This window comes from Malaclemys terrapin, chromosome 10, assembly GCF_027887155.1.
Source record: "Malaclemys terrapin pileata isolate rMalTer1 chromosome 10, rMalTer1.hap1, whole genome shotgun sequence".
Classification (NCBI taxonomy): Eukaryota; Metazoa; Chordata; order Testudines; family Emydidae; genus Malaclemys; species Malaclemys terrapin.
In genome coordinates this window covers 54,238,948-54,265,018 of record NC_071514.1, presented here as the reverse complement: position 1 = coordinate 54,265,018, position 26,071 = coordinate 54,238,948, and the positions used below count along the sequence as shown (strand labels likewise).

At 46.6% G+C, this 26,071-nt stretch overlaps 1 protein-coding gene across 2 annotated transcripts; it reads right to left on the bottom strand.

The window, feature by feature from the left end:
- Positions 1 to 1,795: 1,795 nt before the first annotated feature.
- On the bottom strand, positions 1,796 to 11,231 carry LOC128844325 (zinc finger protein 501-like). 2 transcript variants are annotated; one of them, XM_054041971.1, is made up of 3 exons: positions 11,120 to 11,231; positions 7,451 to 7,569; positions 1,796 to 6,720 (listed from the first exon to the last, which is right to left on the bottom strand). In XM_054041971.1, exons 2-3 carry the CDS (start codon positions 7,470 to 7,472, stop codon positions 5,525 to 5,527), a joined length of 1,218 nt encoding a protein of 405 aa, XP_053897946.1. In that variant the 5' UTR covers positions 7,473 to 7,569; positions 11,120 to 11,231; the 3' UTR covers positions 1,796 to 5,524. The 2 variants fall into 2 exon arrangements, with proteins under 2 accessions (XP_053897946.1, XP_053897945.1); XM_054041970.1 differs by lacking the exon at positions 11,120 to 11,231 and having other exon boundaries at positions 7,451 to 7,820.
- Between the last annotated feature and the right edge of the window lie 14,840 nt (positions 11,232 to 26,071).

The following is a 26,071-nucleotide window of genomic DNA, read 5'->3' as shown; positions in this document are numbered from 1 at the left end:
TGATGGTCAGTGTAAAGGTTACAAGCAAAACAAAAGCACCTGGGGTTAGCACAGAGGAATCCACAAGACATAAAGAAATAAAAGAAATAAACCTCATCCCATCTTCCTAGATATTTCCTGATCTACTTACATATCTGGGGTTTAAAATGAGTAGTTTCTAGGTATAGTCTTTGATTTTTCATACCTGGCCCAAGCTCTTACCGCATAGCTGCAGTGTCCCTTCTCTCCAGGAGAACAACACAGACAGACAAAGGGGAAGTTTCCCCCCCAATTTTAAAAAGTTTTAGCCTTCCCATTGGCTCTTTTGGTCAGGTGCCCACTCCCTTCCTTTTACCTATGCAGGGAGACTTTTTAACCCTTTACAGGTAAAGCAAGTAGAGAACAACTACTAAGAGGGGTTTTATAGTTAACTGTCTGGCTGGGTGTCAATAAAAGGAAGCTCCCCCCCCATTTCATTTATCACAGTATGTTAAGAAAAATAATGTGGACATCACAAGCTGGGAGAAGCGAACCACCAACCAACCTGAATGGCGCCACATCCTCCATCAGGCAGTAGCCTGCTTTGAAGAGAAGTGCCTTGTCCTCAAAGCTGAAAATAGAGAGAGAAGGAAGGAAAAAGAAGGAACTTTCTCCCACAGACAGATGACCTGCCAGGAAATGTCTGTACCTACTGCGGGTGGATCTGTGGTTCCAGGATCGGACTCCTGAGTCATCTCAGGAGGACCCATATATAAATCTGTGGTAGAGATCATCCTCGAATCAAGGGATTGCCGATGATGATGATAGGTTTAGCTGCTATTAGACATCATGTGGACCACCCACTAGAGAAGGGCATGACCCACCTTGTCAGTGAGGTACACAGTTATTTGTGAGACAGCATTGGAATGCTGGAGATCAGGATTCCTGGATTCTATTCCTGGCTCTGGATAGGCAAGAGATGTCATGTTCTGTTTCATGCCTGAAGATAGAGGATGTTCTGTGCATGAAGGTGGAGGGAAAAGGAGTAGGGAGGTGATTTTACTTCTGTATACTGCAATGGTGAGACTGATACTGGAATTCTGCATACATTTTTGCCTTCCACACTTCAAAAAGGATGTTGAAAAATCATACAAGAGTTATCTGAGCTCTGGAAAACATGCCCTATAGTGAGAAATTAAAGAAGATCAATCTATTTATTTTATCCAAGAGAGGGTTAAGAGCTGACTGAATCACAGTCTACAAATACTTACATGGGGAAGAGATTTCTGATAGTAGATGACTCTTTAATCTGTTATGTTCACAATATACAAATAGAGAAGCTGAAGTATTTTATGTTTTAATCCTTCTGGAAGGTTGCAATGTAAAACACTACTTTATTTCTTAAGATCCAGAATTTTCACACACCAGAACCAAAACCATGTTGCACCCTAAGGCAGAGAGGCCCAACTCCCCCCACCTTGCTCTAGGTCAGCGATTCTCAAACTGTGGGATGGGACCCCAAAGAGGGTTGTGACCCCATTTTAATGGGGTCACCATGGCTGTCATTAGACTTGCTGGGGTCTGGGGCCGGGACCAAAGCCCGAGCTGCACCACCTTCAACAGTGGGGCTAAGGCTACAGGCCCCCTGGGGTCATGTAGTAACTTTTGTTGTCAGAAGGGGGTCACGGTGCAATGAAGTTTGAGAACCCCTGCTCTAGGTCAGGGCCACCCAGAGGATTCAAGGGGGGCCTGGGGCAAAGCAATTTTGGGGGGCCCTTTCATAAAAAATAAGTTACTATACTATAGTATTTGGAAATGTAAAAAATAACCAGTGAAATACATTCAAAAATTAATTTTTAATAATTTGAAAATACACGAAATACATTATTTAAAAACATTAAATGCTTTAATGGTATGTATACATTTGCAATTACATAATGGGCTGTCGCTGCCTGGGGGTGGCACTACTGTGGCCCGGGGCTGGGTGGGGAGCTGGGGTCTGGGTTGGGGGGTGCCCGGCTCAGAGGGGCTGGGCTCGGAGCTGGGGGACAGAGCTGAGGGTCAGGGGTGTGGGGGATGGGCTCGGGGGGTGCCCAGCTCAGAGAGGCTGGGCTCAGAGCTAGGGGTCAGGGCTGTGGGAGATGGGCTTGGGAGGGTGTCTGGCTCAGAGGGGCTGGGCTCGGAGCTGGGGGTCAGGGCTGTGGGGGGAGGTCGGGGGGGGTCCGGCTCAGAGGGGCTGGGCTCGGAGCTGGGGGTCAGGGCTGTAGGGGAATGGGGTTGGGGGGGGTGTCTGGCTCAGAGGGGCTGGGCTCGGAGCTGGGGGTCAGGACTGGGGGGTGTCCGGTTCAGAGGGGCTGGGCTCAGAGCTGGGGGTCAGGGCTCGGGGGGTGCCTGGCTCAGAGGGGCTTACCATGCTGCTCACCCCCTCTCCCAGAGACTCAGCGAGCCACGTCCAGGAGCTCCTGCTGCTTGGCCTGCAGGAGCTCGCAGCCCCGCCCCCTTACCATGCGGCTCCGAGCGGGAGGAGCTCAGGCCACACCACTGCAGCGCTGTCCGGGGCCGCTCCTGGACGCGGCGCGCTGAGGTGCCCAGGGATGGGGAAGGCGAAGGCGAAAGGTGGTGGGAGCCTCCAACATTCTCGTGGGGGCCCCTGCGGGGTCTGGGGCAAATTGCCCCACTTGCCCTCCCTTCTGGGCGGCCCTGCTCTAGGTTGACTCTTTGCAGACTGACTGCTGAAAGACCCAGATAGCATACTTCCCTAGAGGGCCACTGTGATGGGTTTGGTCACAGAGAACCCCTTGGGACTGTCACCTGATGTGCTGAAATTGCCTCTGAGCCTGTTTTCCCTGATGGCTTGGGACTCCAGAACCCTGCCTTGTTGAGCAAGACACACTAGTCTGCTGCAACACAGACTCAGGTCTGAACCATGCCCCCAAAGCTGTAGGCTTTAACCGAAAACCACTCAGCAGGTTACCTATCTCCATTACACAGACACCCAGTTCCCAATGGGATCCAAACCCCAAATAAATCAGTTTTACTCTGTATAAAGCTTATACAGGGTAAACTCATAAATTGTCCACCCTCTGTAACACTGATAGAGAAATATGCACAGCTATTTAGTCTCCTAAGTATTAATCACTTACTTTGTGATTAATTTGTTTACTAATAAACAAAAGTGATTTTATTAAGTATAAAAAGTAGGATTTAAGTGGTTTCAAGTAATAACAGAACAAAGTAAGTTACCAAGCAAAATAAAACAAAACACCCAAGTCTAAGCCTAATACATTTAAGAAATTGAATACAGGTAAATCTCACTCTCAGAGATGTTCCAATAAGCTTCTTTCACAGACCAGACTCCTTTCTAATCTGGGCCCAGTCCTTTCCCCTGGCACAGTCCTTGTTAGTTCCAGCTCAGGTAGTAATTTCTCAGGTAGGGGATTTCTCATGACTGGCAGCCCCCTTTGTTCTGTTCCACCCCCTTTTATGGCTTTGGCACAAGGCGGGAATATTTTGTCTCTCTGGGTCCCCACCCGTCCTTCTAAATGGAAAAACACCAGGTTTAAGATGGATTCCAGTACCAGGTGACATGGTCATATGTCCTGTGAGACCCCAAGTCTCCATTCTTTCTGGCCTGACTCACGGGAACACAGGCAGGCTTACAAGTAAACAGAGCCATTTACAACCAATTGTCCTGGTTAATGGGAGCCATCAAGATTCTAAACCACCATTAATGGCCCACACTTTGCATAATTACAACAGGACTTCAGAGTAATACTTCATATTTCTAGCTTCAGATACAAGAATGATACATTCATACAAATAGGATGAACTCACTCAGTAGATTATAAGCTTTGTAGCGATACCTTACAACAGACCTTTTGCGTAAAGCATATTCCAGTTACATTATAGTCACACTCATAAGCATATTTCCATAAACATATGGAGTGCAACGTCACAGTCACTACTAACCTGCAAGCAAGACAGGAAAACCCCTGAGAATTTAAAGTGATAGGTTATAATTTTAACACAATTTTCAATACACTACACAATCTGTCAGAAAAAGGCAGAATGATCCATTCTGAAGCTGAAACTAGACAAATTCAGACTAGAAATAGGGTGCACATTTTGAACAGAGAGATTAACTATTGCCATAATTACCTAGGGACATGGTGGATTCTTTCTAAAACATCAGCTCTAGCTCAAACACAAGTTATAGCCGGGAGCAAGAAGTCACTTTCTCTCTCTCTCTCTCTCTCTCTCTCTCTCTCCAGAGAGAGAAGGGCCTGGCTGCAGGGAGCTTGAGTCAGGGTACCTGAGTGGAGCAGGGCTGGGGAAAGGCAGAGGAGCTGGGGAGCTCCAGGCTGGAAAGCCCCAGGCTGTAGCCTAGCATTGGGCCTACAGGTACTAGGGGTTGCAGAGGGCAGCCCAGGGGCAGGCAAAGGCAGCAGGTCCAAACCCAACCTTGCCTGTGATGAGTGGCTGATACTGCAGTCTGCCCCAGGGAGTGGGGCTAGATGGTGACTGGCAGTAGCCTTACACTGAGGCGAGGTGGGGTTAGTGGGTGGGGAGATCCCCTGGGAGGGGAGACCCAGTGTGTGTGGGTGCTGCCAAGGGGCAGCACGCAAAGAAAGGGGCACCGGGGTCCTGGGAGGGACATGGGGGCCAGTGACAAGGTGGATCACCGGCCTGCAGAGGGCGCTCCAGGCTGGAAATTGAGCTAATTCCTGGAAGAGACCAGCCGGAGGCGCCGCAGGGTGAGTCTGCCCCCTTACATTGGCAAAGTTGAAATTTGTAACAGATAACCAAAAATCTGGGAATTCAAAGTCATTGAAACAAAAGGGATTGAGATCTTCATTTGATAAATCCTACCAAGATCCCAAGATCCTAAGGAGAACTGAGTCATCTATCTGCCATCCTGACAGGAAAACTGAGAAGTATGCTGCTTGCCTGGAGCTAAGATTCACGATCTGACAGAGAAAGAACAGAGGCACCTTAAGGCACTGTTAAGGCACCTTAGAGACTAACAAATTTATTAGAGTATAAGCTTTCGTGGGCTACAGCCCACTTCTTCGGATGCATCTGCGGATACAGACTAACACGGCTGCTACTCTGAGATATGACGGAGAGACTGCCAAGACTCATCAAGCCCTTGGATCGCTACCCCTTCCTGCTTTTCCACATGGGCACCAATGATACTGGGCCCAGTCCTTTCCCCTGGCACAGTCCTTGTTAGTTCCAGCCCTGGTTCTCATGGGGGACTTCTCTCCAACTATACCAACAGCTTCCCTTTTATCTCCAAATGCTCAATCCTCCTGCTGCCCACAGCACCTCCCGGTCTCTGGCTCTGGCTCCCAGCATACATTCCTCTCCACACCTCAGGTCCCTACATGACCCTTCTCCCTGCACCAACATTTCCTCTTTGTTTAACTTGACCATCCTCAACAAGGCATTTTTCATTCTCTGTGAAAAGAGAAGAGCCTTATGGACTCAAAGCAAGAAACATGCCTGGCTACTATCTATTGGGAGACTCTGGAGGGATATCTGACATGAAGCTTTCAGCCCATTTTTAGGGTTTCCCTCCCATGTGGATTCTCTGATGTCGAATGAGGGCAGAGCTCACAGTGAAGCCCTTTCCACAGTTGGCACATTCAAAGGGTCTCTCCCCAGTGTGGATTCTCTGATGCTGAATAAGGTGTGCGCTCTGACGGAAGCTTTCCCCACACTCGGTACACTCATAGGGTTTCTGTCCTGTGTGGATTCTCTGATGTCGAAGAAGGGCTGATCTCCAAAGGAAGCCTTTCCCACAGTCAGCACATTCGTAGGGCTTTTCCCCGGTGTGGACTCTCCGGTGCTGAATCAGGTGTGAGCTCACTGTGAAGCTTTTCCCACACTCAGCACATTCATAAGGTCTTTCCCCTGTGTGGAATCTCTGATGCTGAATGAGGGCAGAGCTCACGCTGAAGCTCTTTCCACACTTGGAACACTCATAGGGTCTCTCACCCGTATGGATTCTCTGATGCTGAATAAGGTGTGAGCGCTGCCGGAAGCTTTCCCCACACTCGGCACATTCATAAGGTTTCTCTCCAGTGTGCGTTCTCTGATGTTGAGTAAGAGCTGAGCTCACACTGAAGCTCTTCCCACAGTCACCACATTTGTAGGGTCTCTCACCCGTGTGGACTCTCTGGTGCAGGATAAGCTGTGAGTTCCCAATGAAGCTTTTGCCACACTCACCACATTTATAGGGTTTTTCTCCTGTGTGGATTATCTGATGCCGAATGAGTTTTGAGCTCATACTGAAGCTTTTCCCACACTCGGTACATTCATAGGGTCTCTCCCCCGTGTGCTTTGTCTTATGCTGAATAAGATGTGAGCGCTGCCGGAAACTTTCCCCACACTCGGCACATCCAAAGGGTTTCTCTCCAGTGTGAATCCTTTGATGCTGTCTGAGGTTTGATCTCAGCCGGAAGCTTTTCCCACAGTCATCACATATTATTGGTTTCCCCATCTTGGGATTTCCCAGCTGGATAATGTCTGGTAGTTTCCTAAAACCTATTTCACATGCAGTTGATTGACCTAGTCTCTTCCCTGGAGGAGTTCTTTGATGCCTTTCTGATCCGTGCTGACCCTCACAGGCTTTATCCTGCTCAGGACTCTGGGAAATATTCCTTTGGGATGCTCCTGATAATGTGCCATGTGGTTCCATTGGCTCATGACTGTCCTGGTGCAGATTCTCCTTCCCATTCTCACTCACAATCCCATCACCTGTTAGAATAAAATGAGAATCTAGAGATGAGTCAGTGGAGAGAAAGGAAACCTTGGGAAAAGGAATATCATATTTCCATATGAACACATGGTACCTACTGTTTTTACAGGTAACCCATAAGATAGTAAGAGCGGTCCTGCTCTCAAGCCTACTGAAAAGAACCTTCTGAATACAGTCGAGCAGAAAAGCACCATTAACAAATATATAGGAAATGTTATAAATTAAGTTATATTGTTTAAAGAGAGAATTGATTTTTTAAAATTTAGTCAATTAAATGAAATCAAGTTGACCGCAGCTCCTGGGAGACACAATCAAGGATCAGGGTCCCATTGCCCTAGACACTGTACAAACAACTAATAAGTAGAGTTCCTGTCCCAGAGCGCTCACCGTCTAGCTTGAAATAGGGTTTCAGGACAAGAAGGGTTCCAGGTTTCAAACAGGCCTAAAATCATGAACTGAGAGCAGATTCTTCCGCAAAAGAGAGGGAGAGGCCGTATTCTCCTTTCACATTCCCTCTGAACTCTCAGAGGAAAAACAAGTGAGGTCACAGACTCTCACCTGAAGTCAATCAGTATGACTGGGAAGCCCTCGGAGATATCTGTCTTGAGAACATGAGTATTGGTTACAATAGTGGGACAAAATGGTGCAAGCTCACAGCATTTCTGGGGAAATTCCAGAGTTTCATTCAACTCACTGACAGTTCTCCAGACAGTTTAGCTTATTCCTCACCTGCACAGGTGCCACTCAGCATCTCCTTTTCCTCGTAGCCCTGGAGATCAGGAACCCAAGGCTCTTCCTCTCGTTCTATGAGGGAGATTATGTCCAGTTTTTTAATTGGAAATTCTGCTCTGGATAGGAAAAATGAGCAATATCAGGGTTTGTCACATCTTGCTACAAAAAACCTTGTCCCTCTCTTTGCTGGCGGGGACATTTCATCTGTATGGAAAGGAAATACAGTAACACCTCACTTAACGTAGTTCCTGAAAAATATGACTTTAAGTGAAACAATGTTAAGCAAATCCAATTTCCCCATAAGAATTAATATAAATAGGGGGGGTTAGGTGCCAGGGCAGCTTCCCCTACTCTATAAGTACCAATGGCGGGGGGCTGAACCCTCAGCCTGCCCACTCCACCCCTTCCCCCAAACCCCCACCCTTGACCCGCCTCTTCTCCCTCCGCCCCCCACTTCCTCCCCCTTTACTTCGCACGCTGCGTCCTGGCTCCTCTCCCCTCCCTCCCCTCCCTTCTAAACGCCGCAAGCCAATTGATTGCCGCGTTCGGGAGGCAGGGGAGGGAGGGGGAGCCTGCGCGCCCAGTCCTCGCTCCTCCCCCCTCCCTCCAAAACGCTGCATGCCAGCTGATTGCCGCGGGCAGGAGGCGAGGGGGAGGAGAGGGAAGGTGCTGATCCACGGGGTCTGCCGGTGGGCGGGAGGCGCTGGGGGGAGAGGGAGGCGTAGGGAGGCTGCCAGCTGTGGAGAAAGCAGACAGCCAAACAACGGATGAGTGGAGCATTGCACAACTTTAAATGAGTATATTCCCTAATTGATCAGCAACATAACAATGAAACGACGTTAAGCGGGACGACTTTAAGTGAGGAGTTACTGTAGCTCCTGGGAAAGTCAGATGTGCTGTGAAATGTGTTGTGCCCCCTGTAGGAGATTCAGAGATCTCCACACAGTGAGGGACTATGGCAGAGTATTACTGCGCCACTTGCACATCTCTAACCCAGCCTGTTAGAGACCAGGGCCTGCTAGAGAACAGAACCAGCCCCAAGGGTGGAGGAACAGCCATTCTATATGTGTGACTGACCGGTGACAGGTCAATGTCATAGTTCTTTCCCCCTTGGAAACCCTGGGCAGAGGGAGATTGGCAGTGGTGTGGTATCTCTGACCCTCTTTCCCAAATGGAGGAGATAGGAGAATACAGTCTCTGCCCACAAGCTTTGGGAGCTATCAGGAGTCAATACATAACAGGGAGCATGGCGCCAGGCATTTGCTGATGGTGGTGACCTCCTATCTAGGCCATGGGGCTGCTTAAGAGAAGTAACAATGACCTGTTCTATGCTAGCACTGCCTGCTCCCACTTACTTGTCCAGCATGGTTGCCTCCAGGATTCACCCCTACCTCACCAAGGGGAACAGGACAATGAATGAGGACTCAGAGATCCCTTCCCTTCAACATGGAGAAGGAGAGAGGCCAACTTCTGGTCTCCCCATTCTTACTATACTCCTCCATGGAAACCAGGGAAAACTCTCTCTGCCACTTCCATGTGGATGGGACCTCAAGGCCCCTCTGGGAGAGATTCCGCTATCCAAAGAAGTAGGTTGGTGTGTGACGAGGGGTGAATGGAAAAGTGACTAATGTCTGAGAGACGTAGGCCTGAGGGGCAGAATGGCAGGATGACTGGTGTGTAAGTGGCTAGGTCTGTATGTGACAGCGTGACTGATGTATTACTTGTATGGGGTAGACTGGAATGGAGGGGTCATGATCTAAGAGTGGCAATTTTGGGGGGTCTGAATGAGAAACTGGGCTGAGTGAGGAAGGAGAAGAAACTGTTAGGGAGGTGAAGAGAGTATTAAAAGATGAAGAGTGGGGGTAAAATATTAAGAGAGAAGAGGGGAAAGGGGAGGAAAAAGCATGATTCAGGGAAGGCAGGGGTATTGAGAGAGAAGGAAATAAGCAGGGAGAGAGTGCAAAATGAGAGTGGGAAGAAAGAAAAGAAAAAGAAAGAAAGAAACCAAAGGAGAGACAAATTCAAACACAAATTACTCCGTTATTTTTGGGCTGCTTGAAAGATATTGCGTAGAATGTTTCCACCTTCCAGGAACTAGAGAAGAACCCAGAGCTGAAGTCACCCTGGGAACACCAGAGACCATAAAGCTCCTACTAAATATGGACAAACAAATCCTTCACCACTGATAGCAGAATTTGGTCATTCTCCTGCACAATGTCTTTGCAGAGTGCCACTTCCCTTTCACCTTAAAGGCCCTGCTCTGCCTAGGTTAAACACATGGCTGCTTCCTCACGTGTCACTGGCATCACTCCCTTTTTTGGTCCTTAAAGAAAGAGACTTTGGGAGGACTAGAATAGACAGAAGAACAGAGAGCGACTACTGAAGCAAGCTTCACCATCACGGCTGCCACCCCCCGCCCACACCCATCTTTTGGGCCGCTGGGTTTTTATCATCCCGAGAGATGTCCTGACCAGACCGGGCCAGCGAGAGGGATCCAAATGACATCACCCTCCCTACCAGCTCTAGCTGAATCCAAAATACTACCTGAAATGAAATGGGATGGGTCTTTAACACAATAGCTCTAGCCCACCTCAATTAACTTCTTGTCTTTTCCCCAAAGGATAGTTATTACCATTTTTGATACTAAGAGACTGTCAAACAAGGGTGGTTTTGCTTCTAAAGCTCTCTCCAGCTAGAAAGAAAGGGAAGAAGAAATGTTGTTAAAATGAAAGCCTTACTTAATACTTTACATTTCAACACTTCAACTGTTTTTCTTTTTCTGTATCTTCAATAAAAGGTTAAAATGGTGCATGTGCCATTGTACTAAGCAGGCTGAGGTCTCTGTATACCAAACCCCTGACCTTCTTACTGTTTAGAGACTGGGTTATCTTAGCACATATATTCCATCTAAATTAATATAACAGGTGATCTGGAGTGACACGCAGGAAGCTATTCTACAACCTGACAGGGTGATAAAGGGTTTTGGTCCATTTTAAAGCTAAATTCTCAGGCTTTCCTTGGGCGCAGATATTCTAAACTCTGATATTGAAAACCGCTTGGTCCCTTTACTACAGTGCAGAGCCAGCATCCTCCCCGAGACTAAATGAACCAAGACATTTATGTAACCTCCCTTTAACAGACTGAACAAATTTCTGTAGAGGAGCAGAATAAAATGCTACACTTTGGGGAGTTTCCCTGACAATGTCTCTAAGAGCAGTACATTTTCTTTGCAGCATGGTTACTAGGCAGAGATAGGGCACTGCCTTTTTACTCTTGCTCCTCTCAATCTGCACAGTGATGATGCAGTAACAGGACTGGGTAGCACTGGGAACTCGTCACCTCTCATTATTTTTCCTGTCTCTTTCAGTCCCTCTTCCTTTCTATCTCCTCTCACACTGCTGGGAGATTTGGTGACTTCCATTTCCGGGTGCATTGGCTCTCCCGTACCTGGATTGGCTCCTGCAAGTGCTAACAGGACCAAGAATCTCTGTGTGCCAGTAAAGTCAGCAGATCTGGGACGAACAGTCACACATGCAGCAGACATGGGGGTGGAAGGGGCAGTTTTACAGTCACGTTCCCCAAGTTCTCTCGGTTACCTGGAGTCTTCAGCTCCGAAGGAAGCTAGTGAAACTGTCCCCCACCTTGCTTGGACCAGAAAAATCTTACCATGCAAAACAGGAAGAGAAGAGAGTGAACAGCAGCTACCGTGCTCGGGCTCCTGGGAAAAATGAGGTAGCAGCAGCAGCAGTACTGGCCCTTGTCACGTGACAGTGGTATCGCTAAGGAACCAGGAATTGTCATGTGACAATAGCAGCAACTCGCAGAATCCCTTTCTCCCAGAGCTGAACAAGGGATGTGTCTAGATGCAACCACAGGCTCATTTAAACGCATAACAGCTCTCTGCTCTGAACAAGACTAAATTAGTGGCAACAAAGAGAATGATTTTATCGTATGGAAATTAGTAAACCGCTACGTTTGATGGGTTCATTCAACAAAACAGTGACAAAGGGATGCACTGGCCACAGAATCAATGAGTTCTGTGTCATTCAAGGATCACATGTATATTTATTTGCTTATACACTAAAATAAAAAATGTTGTAAATACAACAATTGGGCAAAATTCTGATAACAATAAAATACAACATTTGTAGACTATTAGAGGACAAGACTCTATTTTATGGCTCTGGTAAAACAAAGGATTTCCAGGTTCATTTACATAGAGATATATCAGATCTCTAAATCAAGAATACCTGAGCATTCTCTTTCATGTCAGAAAATGTAACTGAGAAGAAATTAAGATAACTGGGAAGGTCAGAAAGAGAAAGACCTTTCCATTAATATCTCCAAAAGAAGTAATCCCCAGAAGACAAACCAAAGCTACAGTATGCCATGCATTGGCCGAATGTTGCAATTCAATGAGAATGCCATATTAGACCAACTCTGGACAGTATATTAATATGACTATAATGGAGCTGCATTCTTCTCAAAACTGGGCAATGTTAAGAGTTACCATCTGAGAACTACACCCTAGCTACATCACCACATGTTCTACTCACAGTGACCTCTGGATCTATCAAAAATTGTCATTTGGAATACTGTTGGCTGCAGAAACATTGCAAGATATTTGGAGATAAATAATGAGTCTTCTGAATAATGTGCTGAAATACAATGATGACATTCTTGTCTTTGCAAAAAGACATGATGAAAAGCTCAGGAATGGCTCCTTGTTTGCTCCCTTCTCCCCACCAACATAAGGCTACGAGCAATGTGGACAAAGACTTGGGAAAATAGAATAAACTAATAATATAATGGTATTGTTTTCCTATTTCAAGTTCCCCCAACAACTAGCAAATACAGCTGTAAAAGCCTGCAATATACAATATCCATTTTATATCAGAAAACAAAAAACCTAGCATAAATACAGTGCTCAAATCATATTACATATAAAAACTATGTTTAAAATGAGGTGGTAAATTCAAGCACTCCAAAGTTAGAAAATTCCATATTTAATTCTGCTTCTTTGCGAGTCCATGCTGTGCACTGCATGAGTCAGGGGTCCTGAAGAAAAAGCATGTTATCATGAAATGAAAGAGTCCGTCATAATGCGTACACAGAAGGAGACCAAATTAAAATTGCATGGGCAACTTTATATCTGGCATTTTCTAACTTTCAGCACTTAATTTTTAGGTACCACTCAGGAATGACCCTTCCTCATAGCCCTGTAAAGCCATGGCTTTATTTGTTCTCTTATTCCACGTGGGAGATCTTGTCACTTTTGGGAGTAGGAAATCCTATTTAGAGGAGGAGAAATGAGCAAGAGCAAGATTTTGTCATAGCTTCACTTATTATTTTCTATAAAGAACTCTCCATGATTTTAAACCCAACTCCTGTCTATATATTGGGAGGTTCTCAGACCTGAGGAAGAGGTCTGTGAAGCTTGAAAGTGTGTCTCTTTCAACAACAGAAGTTGTTCCACTAAAAAGTATTACTTCAACCACCTTGTGTCTCCTATATATTGGGGGGACATTTCATGTGCACGAAAGGGATATAGCTCTTGGGAAAGTCAGATGTGCTTGGAAATGTGTTATGCCTCCTGTAGAAAATTCAGGGATCTCCACACACCCAGGGACTTTCATCCAAGGGCAATAATATGCCACTTGTACATATCTAAAATGGCAGAGATAACACAAGATAGAACCAGACCCAAAACCAGAGGGATGTTTAGAATGCAGTACAAAGCTCGTCCAAGCTTAAGAAAACCAGGAGATCAATTCTGAAAAAAATGAATGAGGAAAAATATTGACATCACCAGCTGTTGTTAGTGGACATAAGATGTGTACTCTAAGATCCTACAGGGATCAAGATACTAAGCACAAAAGAAATGGCAGCATCTTCAGCTCATTCCAAACCCAGCTGAATTACTGTGTGACCCTGCTAGCAACAGCACTCCCATCACAATTTTAGTGACAGGAGCAAATGCTGTTGTGAATAAATCCTGAACTAACTGAAAAGAAGGTTACACCTTTGGGATTTGATAATCTAGATGAAACCACCAAACAAAGCCCACCTCTCAAGACCAGATCTGGATGAGTGCTGAAACTGCTTTCTCATCTGGATCTTTTCTGTTGTAATTTGTTAAATATAGGTTCTGTTCTTTAAATCTGTCTTAGGAAGCTGGGGAGAATTCTAGGTAAAGCTCTCCAGTGAAGCAATGGTAGAGACAGATGAGATTTAAGGTAATACTTCAGTAAATGGGAAATGACTGCCTAGGAAGGAGTACTGCAGAAAGGGATCTGGGGGGTCATAGTGGACCACAAGGTAAATATGAGTCAACAGTGCAACACTGTTGCAAAAAAGCGAACATCATTCTGGGATGTATTATCAGGACTGTTGTAAGCAAGACACGAGAAGTAATTCTTCCACTCTCCTCCAGGCTGATTAGCCCTCAACCGGAGTATTGTGTCCAGTTCTGGGCGCCACATTTCAGGAAAGATGTGGACAAATTGGAGAAAGCCCAGAGAGGAGCAACAAACAGCTATTAAAGGTCTAGAAAACATGACCTATGAGGGAAGATTGAAAAAATTGGGTTTGTTTAGTCTGGAAAAGAAAAGATTGAGAGGGGACATGATAACAATTTTCAAATACATAAAAGGTTGTTACAAGGCGGGGGGAGAAGAATTGTTCTTCTTAACCTCTGAGGATAGAACAGGAAGCAATGGGCTTAAATTGCAGCAACGAGGGGTTGGACATTAGGAGAAACTTCCTAACTGTCAGAGTGGTTAAGCACTGGAATAAATTGCCTAGGGAGGTTGTGGAATCCCCATTATTGGGGATTTTTAAGAGCAGGTTAGACTAACACCTATCAGGAATGGTCTAAATAATACATAGTCCTGCCATGAGTGCAGGGGACTGGATTAGATGACCTCTCGAGGTTCCTTCCAGTCCTATGATTCCAGTACCTGTGATATTATCCCGAGCGCTCCTATTTTGGGGCATTTCTAAATGTAGCTTAGTGACATGATCAGCTACAGTCAAAATTTTTCAAGTGCCAGCAGATACCCTGTTAGTCACCAGAGGCCACTATTTCATTCAATGAATAGGCAACATTGGCTGTGCAGTGAGCCTAACATAGCAGGGTGGAGGGAGTAACCACAGAATTGCCAATCTCAAAAGTTCAAAATCATGAGTCAGACCCCAAAAAATCAAGAGATTTAAAAAAAAATTTAGATCATGTTTTTGGTCTATCTTTTGATGTTTGGATTCCTCCTGCCCACCTGCAGCGTGTGCAACAATTTCAGAGCTGCCCATTCTCCCAAATGTATAGAACAGTGATACTCAGACCTCAGTAGTATGACTTCATTGTTTCATTTAGTATAATACTATTCATATTTAAAAACAGCATGCTCGGGGAAATATTTAGTTTATATATTATATTCACAGCAAATAAGTTTCAGAGGGGTAGCCGTGTTAATCTGGATCTGTAAAAAGCAACAAAGAGTCCTGTGGCACCTTATAAACTAACAGATGTATTGGAGCATAAGCTTTCGTGGGTGAATACCCACTTCGTCAGACGCATGTAATGGAATTTCCAGATTCTTGCCTGCATATTTATACCTGTCTCTGGAAATTTCCATTATATGTGTCTGACGAAGTGGGTATTCACCCACGAAAGCTTATGCTCCAATACATTTGTTAGTTTATAAGGTGCCAAAGGACTCTTTGTAGCAAATAAGTTAATAACAGTACAAGTTGATAACTTAATTGGTTAATAACAGTAAAAGCATTCTGATTGGTTAATACTCTAGAACCCCAGAGGGACTAATACCTTGGGAATGGAGGTTGTTTGTAGCGCTGAAATGTTTGTAACTTTGAACAAAATGTTATGGTGGTTCTTTCAAAAGTTTATAACTGAATATTGACTTACTATAGCTTTGAAACTTTACTATGCAGAAGAAAAATGATTATTTTAACCATCTTAATTTAAATGAAACAAGCACCGAAACAGTTTCCCTACTTTGTCAACTCTTTTTTAGATTTTACCTTTATTTTTTAGTAGTTTACATTAACACAATATTGTACTGTACAGTATTTGCTTTTTTATTTCATCTCTGCTGCCTGATTGCATACTTCTGGTTCCAAATTAGGTGTGTGGTTGACCGGTCAGTTTGTAACTCTGGTGTTCATAATGCTGAGGTTCTACTGTAATTAAATCACACAGTGTTATAATATCATGTGCTGCAAAGAGCCAAAGGAGACACATAAAAGAAGCACTTTCCACTCGTGAGCCACAGTCTGAGTATCGCTGGTATCGAACAAGGGGATTTTGGCCCCTGTTGTAGGAGCTCTCGCAACAAGACCCAGCTGAGATCAAATCATATAAGGTTTGTCTAAAACACTGCCTGTTGGCACAGAGAATTCACAGCTTCTCCCCAAACTCATATTCTACTTAATTAATTCTGCATCCCACCTCAGCCTTTCCCCCACTCCAGCAATTAATTATGCACCTCCAGCCCCAAGAAAACCTCCTCTTATTGATCCAGGAACTTATGTGTCCCCACCACTGTAGTGTCTACTTGGTGTACTTTTTTATTCCTGAGTTACATTCAAACAGGCCTGCTTGTCACTTGTATCAAGTTTTCCATTGCATATTCCACCTGTAATTATCCCGTTTCTATGCCCCAATTATACAATCAATACTAGGAAAGGAGGGTAGGCCACTTTCTGTTTGGGATCAAAGGGAGAAATTGGTGCTTGCATTAATTCAATTGCTTTAAAGCAAGAGAAACATTCCACCCCAGCTCCCTCCTGCTCTGATTCAGCCACTGCCTGAGCAGCCAGAACATGCTATTGAGAGAGACAGGTGGAAAGTTCCATTTCCCTGTGGGGCTGTCTAGGGAAAAATTCTAGAGAATTTCACATAATTCAGTGCTTTTTTTCTGACATAAAAATCAGAAATTAGCCATAGGGATTCTCAGAGGGGAGAGCACAGGAGAGATTGGAGGCTTCAGTTTAAAAAAAGAGGTAAAATTCTGACAAGGATACATCTTTCCATGAGACATCCGCCCAGGGGTCAGATGGCTCAGCCCACCGGCTTGTTTACTCTTCAGGTGCTGTAGCATTTCCCCCCAACAGATCCACAAACCCCACACGTATCCCCCTGCTCAGCAAAGCCAGTAGGTGTCAGGCTGTAGACATGTACATCCAGTTCCCTATAGTGTTGTAATGCTGCAATCCATCGCATGCATCCCAGAAACACAGCTCGAGGCCCCTTTCCCTCAAAGGACTTCTAAACAACACCAGTTGGAGGGCTGGAGTTCGGATGAGCCCGAGAAAGCCAGAGGGTTGTTGCAGGGTGAACAGGGACGTTGTAAGAACCTCCACTATTTGAAACGCCATTTCTGACTTTTACCAAACTTCCCAGTAAACTCTGCTCTGGGATGAAATCACAAGTCCATGGGTCCAGATCTAATGCATCCAACAGTGCTGAGGGAGTTGGCTGATGTGATTGCAGAGCCATTGGCCATTATCTTTGAAAATTTGTGGCAATCGGGGGAGGTCCCGGACGATTGGAAAAAGGCAAATTTAGTGCCCATATTTTAAAAAGGGAAGAAAGAGAACCCGGGGAACTATAGACTGGTCAGCCTCACTTCAGTCCCCAACAAAATCATGGAGCAGTTCCTCAAGGAATCCATTTTGAAGCACTTGGAGGAGAGGAAGGTGATCAGGAACAGTCCACATGGATTCACCAACGGCAAGTCATGTCTGACCAACCTGATTGCCTTCTATGATGAGATAACTGGCTCTCTGGATATGTGGAAAGCGGTGGATGTGATATATTTTGACTTTAGCAAAGTTTTTGATATGGTCTCTGTAGCGGGGTGGACATCCACTCCTGCCTGGCAGGGCTTGAAAGCAGCCCTGCAGAGGGCTGCGGCTCTAAAAGCCAGGCTGATTGGGGAAGTGGCCGCACCTGGGCCACACCCCAACCAGGCCACAGCTGGCCTGTATAAAAAGGCTGGGAGCCAGAGGTCAAAGAGTCTCTCTCTGCACTCAGAGAGAGAAGGGCCTGGCTGTAGGGAGGTAGAGATAGAGTACCTGAGTGGAGCAGGGCTGGGGAGCTCCAGCCTGGAAAGCCCCAGGCTGCAGCCTGATAAGAGGTCAAGGGGTACTGGGGGTTGCAGAGAGCAGCCCAGGGGTAGGCCAAGGCAGCAGGTCCAAACCCAACCTTGCCTGTGATGAGTGGCCTATACTGCAGTCTACCTCAGGGAGCAGGAGCTAGTTGGTGACTGGCAGTGGCCTTACTCTGAGGTGAGGTAGGGATAGTGGGTGGGGGTCCCCCAGGGAGGGGAGACCTAGTACTGAGGGGTGTACTGCCAGGGGGCAGCACCCCAGACACAAGGGCACCGGGGTCTGGGAGGGACATGGGGGCCAGAGGACAGGTGGATCACTGGCCTGCAGGGGGCACTCCAAGATGCTGGAAGAGCTAATTGCTGAGATGACCAGCTGGAGGCGCCTCAGTGGTGAGTCCGCTCCTCTACAGTCTCCCACAGTATTCTTGCCTGCAAGTTAAAAAAAAAATGGATTGGATGAATGGACTATAAGGTGGATAGAAAGCTGGCTAGATTATCGGGCTCAATGGGTAGTGATCAACGGCTCAATATCTAGTTGGCAGCCAATATCAAGCGAAGTGCCCCGGGGATTGGTTTTGCTCAACATCTTTACTAATGAGATTGCACCCTCAGCAAGTTCGCAGATGACCCTAAAATGGGGGGAGAGGTAAATATGCTGGAGGGTAGGGACAGGGTCCAGAGTGACCTAGACAAATTGGAGGATTGGGCAAAATAAATCTGATGAGGTTCAACAAGGACAAGTGCAGAGTCCTGCACTTAGGAAGGAAGAATCCCATGCACTGCTACAGGCTGGGGACCGACTGGCTAAGCAGCAGTTCTGCAGAAAAGGACCTGGGGATTAGAGGATGAGAAGCTGGATATGAGTCAGCAGTGTGCCCTCATTGCCAAGAAGACCAATGGCATATTGGGCTGTATCAGTAGGAGCATTGTCAGTAGATCAAGGGAAGTGATTATTCCCCTCTATTCAGCACTGGTGAGGTCACACCTGGAGTATTGTGTACAGTTGTGCAATACAGACAATATGTGGACAAATTGGAGAGAGTGCAGCAGAGGGTAACGGAAATAATTAGGGGGCTGGGGCACATGTCTTACAAGGAGAGGCTGAGGGAACTGGGGTTATTTAGTCTGGAGAAGAGAAGAGTGATGGGGGATTTGATAGCAGCCTTCAACTACCTGAAGTGGGGTTCCAAAGAGTATGGAAGTAGGCTGTTTTCAGTGGTGGTAGATGACAGAACAAGAAGCAATGGCCTCAAGTTGCAGTGGGGGAGGTCTAGGTTGGATATTAGGAAACACTATTTCACTAGGAGGGTGGTGAAGCACTGGAATGGATTACCTAGGGAGTGGTGGAATCTCCATCTTTAGAGGCTTTTAAGGCCGGTTTGAGAAAGCCTTGGCTGGGATGATTTAGTTAGTGTTGGTCCTGCTTTGAGCAGGGGATTAGACTAGATGACCTCCTGAGCTCTCTTCCAACCCTAATAATCTATGAGATATGGTGTGTGACATTTCAAGGGGATTCCGTTTTTTTTTGAGGGGGAAGGTGTGATGAAGAGGGTTTAAAAATCAGGATTCAACCTTGACTATGGAAAGACTACTGCTGTTAGACTGTTTGGGACAACATTTCTTGTCAGAGGGAACATTATAGTCAATACATTCAACCCTCTAACCCTGCTCCAGCAGTTTACCCCATTTTACTGACCCCTCCTAGCTGTAGGCAGATATCTCTACCTTCCTGCTGAGGATGGAGGGATGGGACCTCCCTGCAGCAGGACAGGGAATGACAAATTCTCATTCCTGTTGCTGCTAACCAAAAAGAAGAGTTGGGGAGGACAGGGGAAATAAAGGATCTGTCACCCCCATTCTGGTGCTTTCAGCCAGCTTAGGGGAGATAAGTGTCAGATGAGCCCACACTTCCTGAGACCTCCTTCCTTGCTTCACTGCTAGCTGACTTCATTAACACGTCAGCTTGCTCACTGGTTCTTCTGGTGACATGTACTACATCCACTTCCTCCAGACTACCCTCTCCACACCACCACAAATAATCTGGCATAGGAATGCTAAGGACCACAATGTTACATTCAGATCAACACCCGCCTCCTATGCCATCAAAAGAAACTTCGTAAACACAGCCTTGGTACTGTACTGTATGGAGAGTTCCTTCTCTCCCCACACTCTCCACTCATAAGTGCACCACTAACCTCCTTGCAGGGGCAGGTGCACCAGGCACCCACCCACACACACACAGATTCACACCTTTTCAGGAAGAGGAAGAAAAGCTGTCCCAGCAGTGATCCTCACTTGAATCTCCCATCAAATCCCAAAATTCCAGAAGGGAACACGGAGAAAGGAGTAGCTGGTTTCCCCTTCATGCTGTATGCCTTTTGCATATGCTGTTCCTGTATCTCAACACAAATATAGCAAGTTTGCGGCCCATTTTCAACTCTAGGTCTCTTTCACCTCTTGCTGCTTCTGCACATTTCACCTCCCACTGATATCTGTTTTTCTGATTCACCATTAAAATTTTACATTTCCCCCCCAAATTCATTCCTGTTTTGTAATCTTCTGACCATATTTCCAGCCCCCCAGGCCACTTTGGATTAATCATCTGGTCATCTATAGCAGTGTTTCCCGAACTTGGGATGCCACTTGTGTAGGGAAAGCCCCTGGCGGGCTGGTTTGTTTACCTGTTGCGTCCGCAGGTCTGTCCGATTGCGGCTCCCACTGGCCGCGATTCGCTGCTCCAGGCCAATGGGGGTGGCAGGAAGCGGCAGCCAGTACATCCCTCGGCCTGTGCCGCTTCCAGCAGCTCCCATTGGCCGGGAGCAGCGAACTGCGGCCAGTGGGAGCTGCGATCGGCCGGATGTGCGGACATGACAGGTAAACAAATTGGCCCAGACCGCCAGGGGCTTTCCCTACACAAGCGGCATCCCAAGTTTGGGAAACACTGATCTATAGAATGACTGGTGTGGAGAAAGTAAATAAGGAAGGGTTATTTACGTCTTCTCATAACACAAGAACTAAAGCTCACCAAATGAAATTGAGAGGCAGCAGGTTTAAAACAAACAAAAGGAAGTATTTCTTCACATGACACACAGTCAATCTATGGAACTCTTTGAAGACCAAGTCTATAACCGGTTCAAGAAAGAACTAGATAAGTTCATGGAAGATGGGCCCATCAATGGCAATTAGGGATGGTGTCCCTAGCCTTTGTTTGCCATAAGCTGGGAATGGGCAACAGGGGATGGATCTTTTGATGAGTACCTGTTCTGTTCATTCCCTCTGAAGCACCTGGCATTGGCCGCTGTTGGAAGACCCAGTATGGCTGTTCTTATGTCACCACTGCTTCCCAACCCTTTCTTTCTGCCAAAGAGATCTTAGAGAAATTTCCCATTTGCTGGATAGAACAGTTCTGTTTCTATTTTAGGGTTTGCCTGCACAGGGGATTTAATCTGCAGCTATTTGACAAGCTTTAGGTAACACACAATAAGCAAGTAACACTAATAGCATGCCTACAGAACAGGTATTCTTCAGTTCACATTACGATGTGCAAACGGCGGGGATCTGCTGCATGCTAAGCATGTGGCATGAGTCTTAGAGGATATCCCATGATCCTTTGCTTTGTTGCTGAGCTGTGTGCATACTGGGATTTTTCTCACTGCACATTGTGGGATGCATATAGAGGAAGCAAGGCAGAAGCCAGTGTAATTATGGGATTTAGGGTAAAATTTAAAAAATCCCATGATTCCACTCTCTCCGTCCCATGCTTCCTCTTTCTGGGCATGCTAGCACCATTTTCTAATTGCCAGCATGGACCCAACAATGTTTCGAACCACTATGCTGGCAACCAAAAATACACAGAGGCTGCTTGGGGTGTATTTCAGGTGTCAAAGTCAGGTGGCTTAAGTTTTGGACTTCACCCACCACACCACCGAGCAGATGATGTGGTAGCAGCAGCAGATCCTCCAGCAGCAGCAGCAACAGCTTCAGTAGTGGCAGAGGAAGTAGGACAAGGATGATGAAGAAGGGGGTAATACCAAGCAACTGCTACTACAAGAGCAGTTCCTGGGGCAGTTTCACATGGTACAGTGCTGTTTCTGGGCTTGGGAAAACAGCATTGATTGGTGGGAAAGGACTGCTCTGCAGACCTAGGATGACCAACAGTGACAAGAGAATTTCAGGATGACAAAGGTGATCTTTTTTAAAATATGTGTTGAATTAGCTCCAGAGCTGCAGTGGGAGTGTACCAACCTGCAGTGCCCCATATCATAATAGGTTGTGATCAAGCTGCTTGCTTGTAACCAGGAGAGACTTTCCTCTCCTCTGTCTGTACACCCCATTACAGTCCGCCCCCTTCCAGAAGTGCTGCAGGAGTGGAAGGAAAGTGCGAGTTATACTGGGCAGAATGTTCATGCAGCTATCCCTCTGTCACGGAGTGTGGGGGGACACAAGGCCCTGCACCCCCGGCTTCCTGCAATTCACCATGACTCTCAGCCAGCCAGTAAAGCAGAAGGTTTATTTAGAAGACAGGAACACAGTCCAAGACAAGTCTTGCAGGCACAGACAACAGGACCTCCCCCGCCAGTTAGGTCCATCTTGGGGTCCCAGGGGCACCACAGCCCCACTGGGGGAGGCAGAGCCCCGTCTGGGCTCCCTCCATTACCAGCCAGTTCCTGAAAACTCTCTCCCCCGCCTTTGTTCAGTTTCCTGGGCCAAAGTGTCACCTGGCCTCTAACCCCTTCCTGGGTTCTCATGTTACATGCTCAGGTATTCTCCCTCAAGGCCAGTCTCCCATCCCCCAGTGCAGATCATCCTAGCCACATGCCCCTGCCTTCCCAGCCAGCACTCCCCACTCAATCAAAGACCACATTAAGAATAGTCCCAGTTCGTCACACCCTCATAACCAGCAATTTCTCAGTCTCAGATTTTGCTTTATCTCCCCTGCAGACATGGTGAAAATGGAGAGGGTTTTGCACTTATTGACTGAAGCATTCACTGTTTCCAGTTTTTCTTTTTGCACGTCTGTGAAAAGCTGTTAAGAGCATTGCTATCGCTGAGAGTTGTAGTCTTGGTACCTGTATGACTATGCAATGCCCATGTCTACTTCACGTAAACCGAGAATACTAAATGAACTTCTTTTCCTGTAACCACTGTCTCAATAAACAGTTGAATTTCCCAGAATTTTTCATTATCACGTTTTCATTATTAAACTATGCTGTGGGAGAGGAGGGGAGGTGGGGTAAAGGTTGTGGCTGCACGATGCTGCTGGCTGCCATTTTGAGCAGACAAACAGAGTTGGGGAGTGGGGTAGGGGGTGGTTCACTGGGCAGACGGGCAGGAAGGGAAAGAAAAATAGGTAGATGGGTATGTGCCATCCGTGGCATGGGCTTGAAAACATTTGATGATCAGGACTCTAGGATGAGACAGAAGCCAACTGCCCAGCACGAGGAGCCACCACTAGGAAAATGTATATGTGGGAGGGAGGGGGTGTGTGTGCGAGTGAGCTGAGGGAGGAAGGTGAGGGCTGGAGACTCAGGCTCCTACTTCATATCTGTGACAAATGCCTGTGGCTGTGGGACAGAACAAAAAGTAGCACAGCAGTATAGTACAGTAATATACGATGAAGATAGACACTTACTTGCTGAGGTTCCCTCTATAGGATCCACAGTCCCAGACTGAGTTTCTGACTGGGAATTGGCCTCGCAGCCTACAGGGCTGCCCTGAAGGTCTTGACCTGAAGAGATCCTGGATTTCCAGGGAGATCTCTTCACTTCATTGTGTTGTTCCTCCAATGACTTGCTGCTCATCCTTGGGGGATTGAGGGGTTGTTGGAACATAGGGTCCACAACCTCCTTGGGTTCAGTAGTGATGTAGTTGCATAAAATCTTGTCCAAAAATGGACACACTATATGTCCACAGCCAGACTATTTCCTCCCATCCCTGTGTGATGGGATCCCTGGGGTGCAGCCTTGGACTGTGGGACCGCTGTGCCCCCTGAACTCTCTCCAGCCTGGGCTGTCTCTCACACTGCCTTGATAGTGACCAGCAGCAAATGCCTCCAGGCGCTGTGATCACACAGCACAACAGCATCTGGAGCTCCACACCCAGCTATATTGCATGGATGCTCCCAGAGCCACTCATGAGTCACACAGAGAAAGGCACCAGAGCACTGTACCTCAGAAGTATACCATTTTGCACTGCTCAAGACGAGCAATGCAGATTTATTAATTGGTTCACCACTTCATCAATGGAAAGTGGATATACACCAGCCTTCGCAAAACCTGAGCAGATTTACCACACATTTCAGGCAAACTCACTGGTAAAGATAAACAATTAAAGAAGTGTATTAATTACAAAAGATAGATTTTAATTGATATTAAGTGATAGGCAAAAAGTCAGAGTTAGTTACCAAAAGAAATAAACTCTCAATCCTATTAGACTGGGCAATATCTAGATTAAGCAGTTTTTCTCACCCCACTGGATATTACAGTCCTTAATATACAGATTTGTCCCTTAAATCTGGGTGAGTCTCCTCTGTTGTAGTCTTCTGTCTTCTTCTCAGTGTCTTTGTTGCATGCAGCATAGGTGGAGGCAGGAGAAAAGGCCAAGCATGTGGCCACTGTGTTTGTTTTATACCCTCAATCCATGTGCTTGGAAAACACAAGTCCAGGCATGTCTGGGTGCATTGCTGAGTCTCCTGGCAAGGTTAAGCAATTCCCCTGCTGTGACCTCATGCAGGTGAGTCATTGCATTGTAGCTCCCTTGCTGGACAATGGTTGTTGATGGGTTGATTGACACCACACTCGGGTGTTGGCTACTTTCCTTGCTGTCTGGCTGATTCCCCAACTTACAGCATGTTTTAGTGACCACCATACAACACAATTCTCATAACTTCATATGCATTAATTATATACATATATGGATAGAGAAATGACTTTCAGCAGATCATAACCTTTCCCCTGATACATATAAAGCATGCCTTGTAAGGTAAGATCACGATTATATAAAAATGAGGAATATGGGAGTTCCAGGATGCTCCCCCAAGGTATAGAATGTCTAACCCTGGTTTTAGTGTAAATACCCGAGCTGTTTGCTCAGCATTGGTAGGCATCCAATTGTAACCCCTTGCAGACATCTTCTTAGCCACATCCACAAAAAGATCTTTATTCCAGTGACTTGCCACATGAGATTGCTGCACCAACACTTCTCCCCAGATGGCTAGGAGATCTAGGGTCTCAGCACTCCACGAGGCATGTTGCAAGCAGGGCCGGCTCTGGCTTTTTTTGCCTAGGGCGGCAAAAAAGCCACCCGCCACCCCCCAGCGCGGCGGGGAGGACGCCGAGCCCGGCCGCGGGCCCGCAATCCCCGACTGGCCAGAGTGCCGGGAGCAGGGCGGAGAGCCCCCGGCGGCCAGAGTGCTGGGGGGAGGGTGGAGAGCCCCCAGCGGCCAGAGCGCCGGGAGGAGGGTGGAGAGCCCGGCCGGGGCTGCTCTCCCCGACTGGCCGGAGCACTGGGGGGGAGGGCGGTGAGCCCAGCTGGGGCCCCGCCGCGCCGCCCCCCTCCAGGCACCGCCCCAAGCACATGCTTGGTGGGCTGGTGCCTGGAGCCGGCCCTGGTTGCAAGGTTTCTGGAATAGCATTGCAGCAATGCTGCTATAGTCAAATCCAGGAGCAAATGGGAAACTTCTGGGCCTGTGCCAGTTTTTAAATGCAGGAAGGGACATCTAGTCAACTTGACCCCAGAGCAGTGGAGGGCACATAGGTAAACAGACAGGTCAGTACTGGACACCTGCAAAGCAGTGTGGGATAGAAGTTGGAGGACTGCCAAAACAGTACATCGCAGCATTGCATGCAGACAAACAATGGATTTAACTAACTCAATTTGAATCAAACAATACACTTTGAAAGAGAATTCCAGAGCTTGTGATAAATGTGGCGTTCATGCGCTGTGACGAACTGCAGTGTGTATATGCAGACATTTTCACGCTGGACTAACTTGAGTTATTGAGGACTAAACCCCCCATTTAGACACCTCCTTAAGGGTTTATACTGCCACCCATCATGCTAGTATCTAAGCACCTTCTATGTAAAATCAATAGCATTAGTCCCTAATGGCCTTTATGGAGTCTGTCACTACTGCTTTTCAGAATAAAAATAAGCTTAGAGTGTTTTTTTTAATTAACACATTTTAGGTTGATTGGTTTCAGGTTTTGGTTTTTTGTTTTGATATTTCTGGGAGGGATGCGAGATGGGAGGGGCTGAATGCATTTTTTTGGGTAGAAGGTGGCAATGCCATTTGCTCCTGTTCAGATTAAGTGGATGAGACTAGTATATATATATTAAAAAAAAACTAAAATGATTTGTCTAATGATTAACACAAGTGTCAAGACTTTTTCTCCAATAATCTCAGTTGTTTGCTGATTTATACAAAGACAAGTGGGTGAATGTAATCAGAGCCCAGCTGTCGAGATGCAACTTTAAGCTCCATCTATAGA

Excerpts from the sequence above, each read along its gene's own strand:
- LOC128844325 (XM_054041971.1), bottom strand. The coding sequence starts at position 7,472 with ATGCTGAGTGGCACCTGTGCAG. Across the intron at positions 6,721-7,450 it reads GCTGAGTGGCACCTGTGCAG|GTGATGGGATTGTGAGTGAG; the intron begins GTGAGGAATAAG and ends TTATTCTAACAG.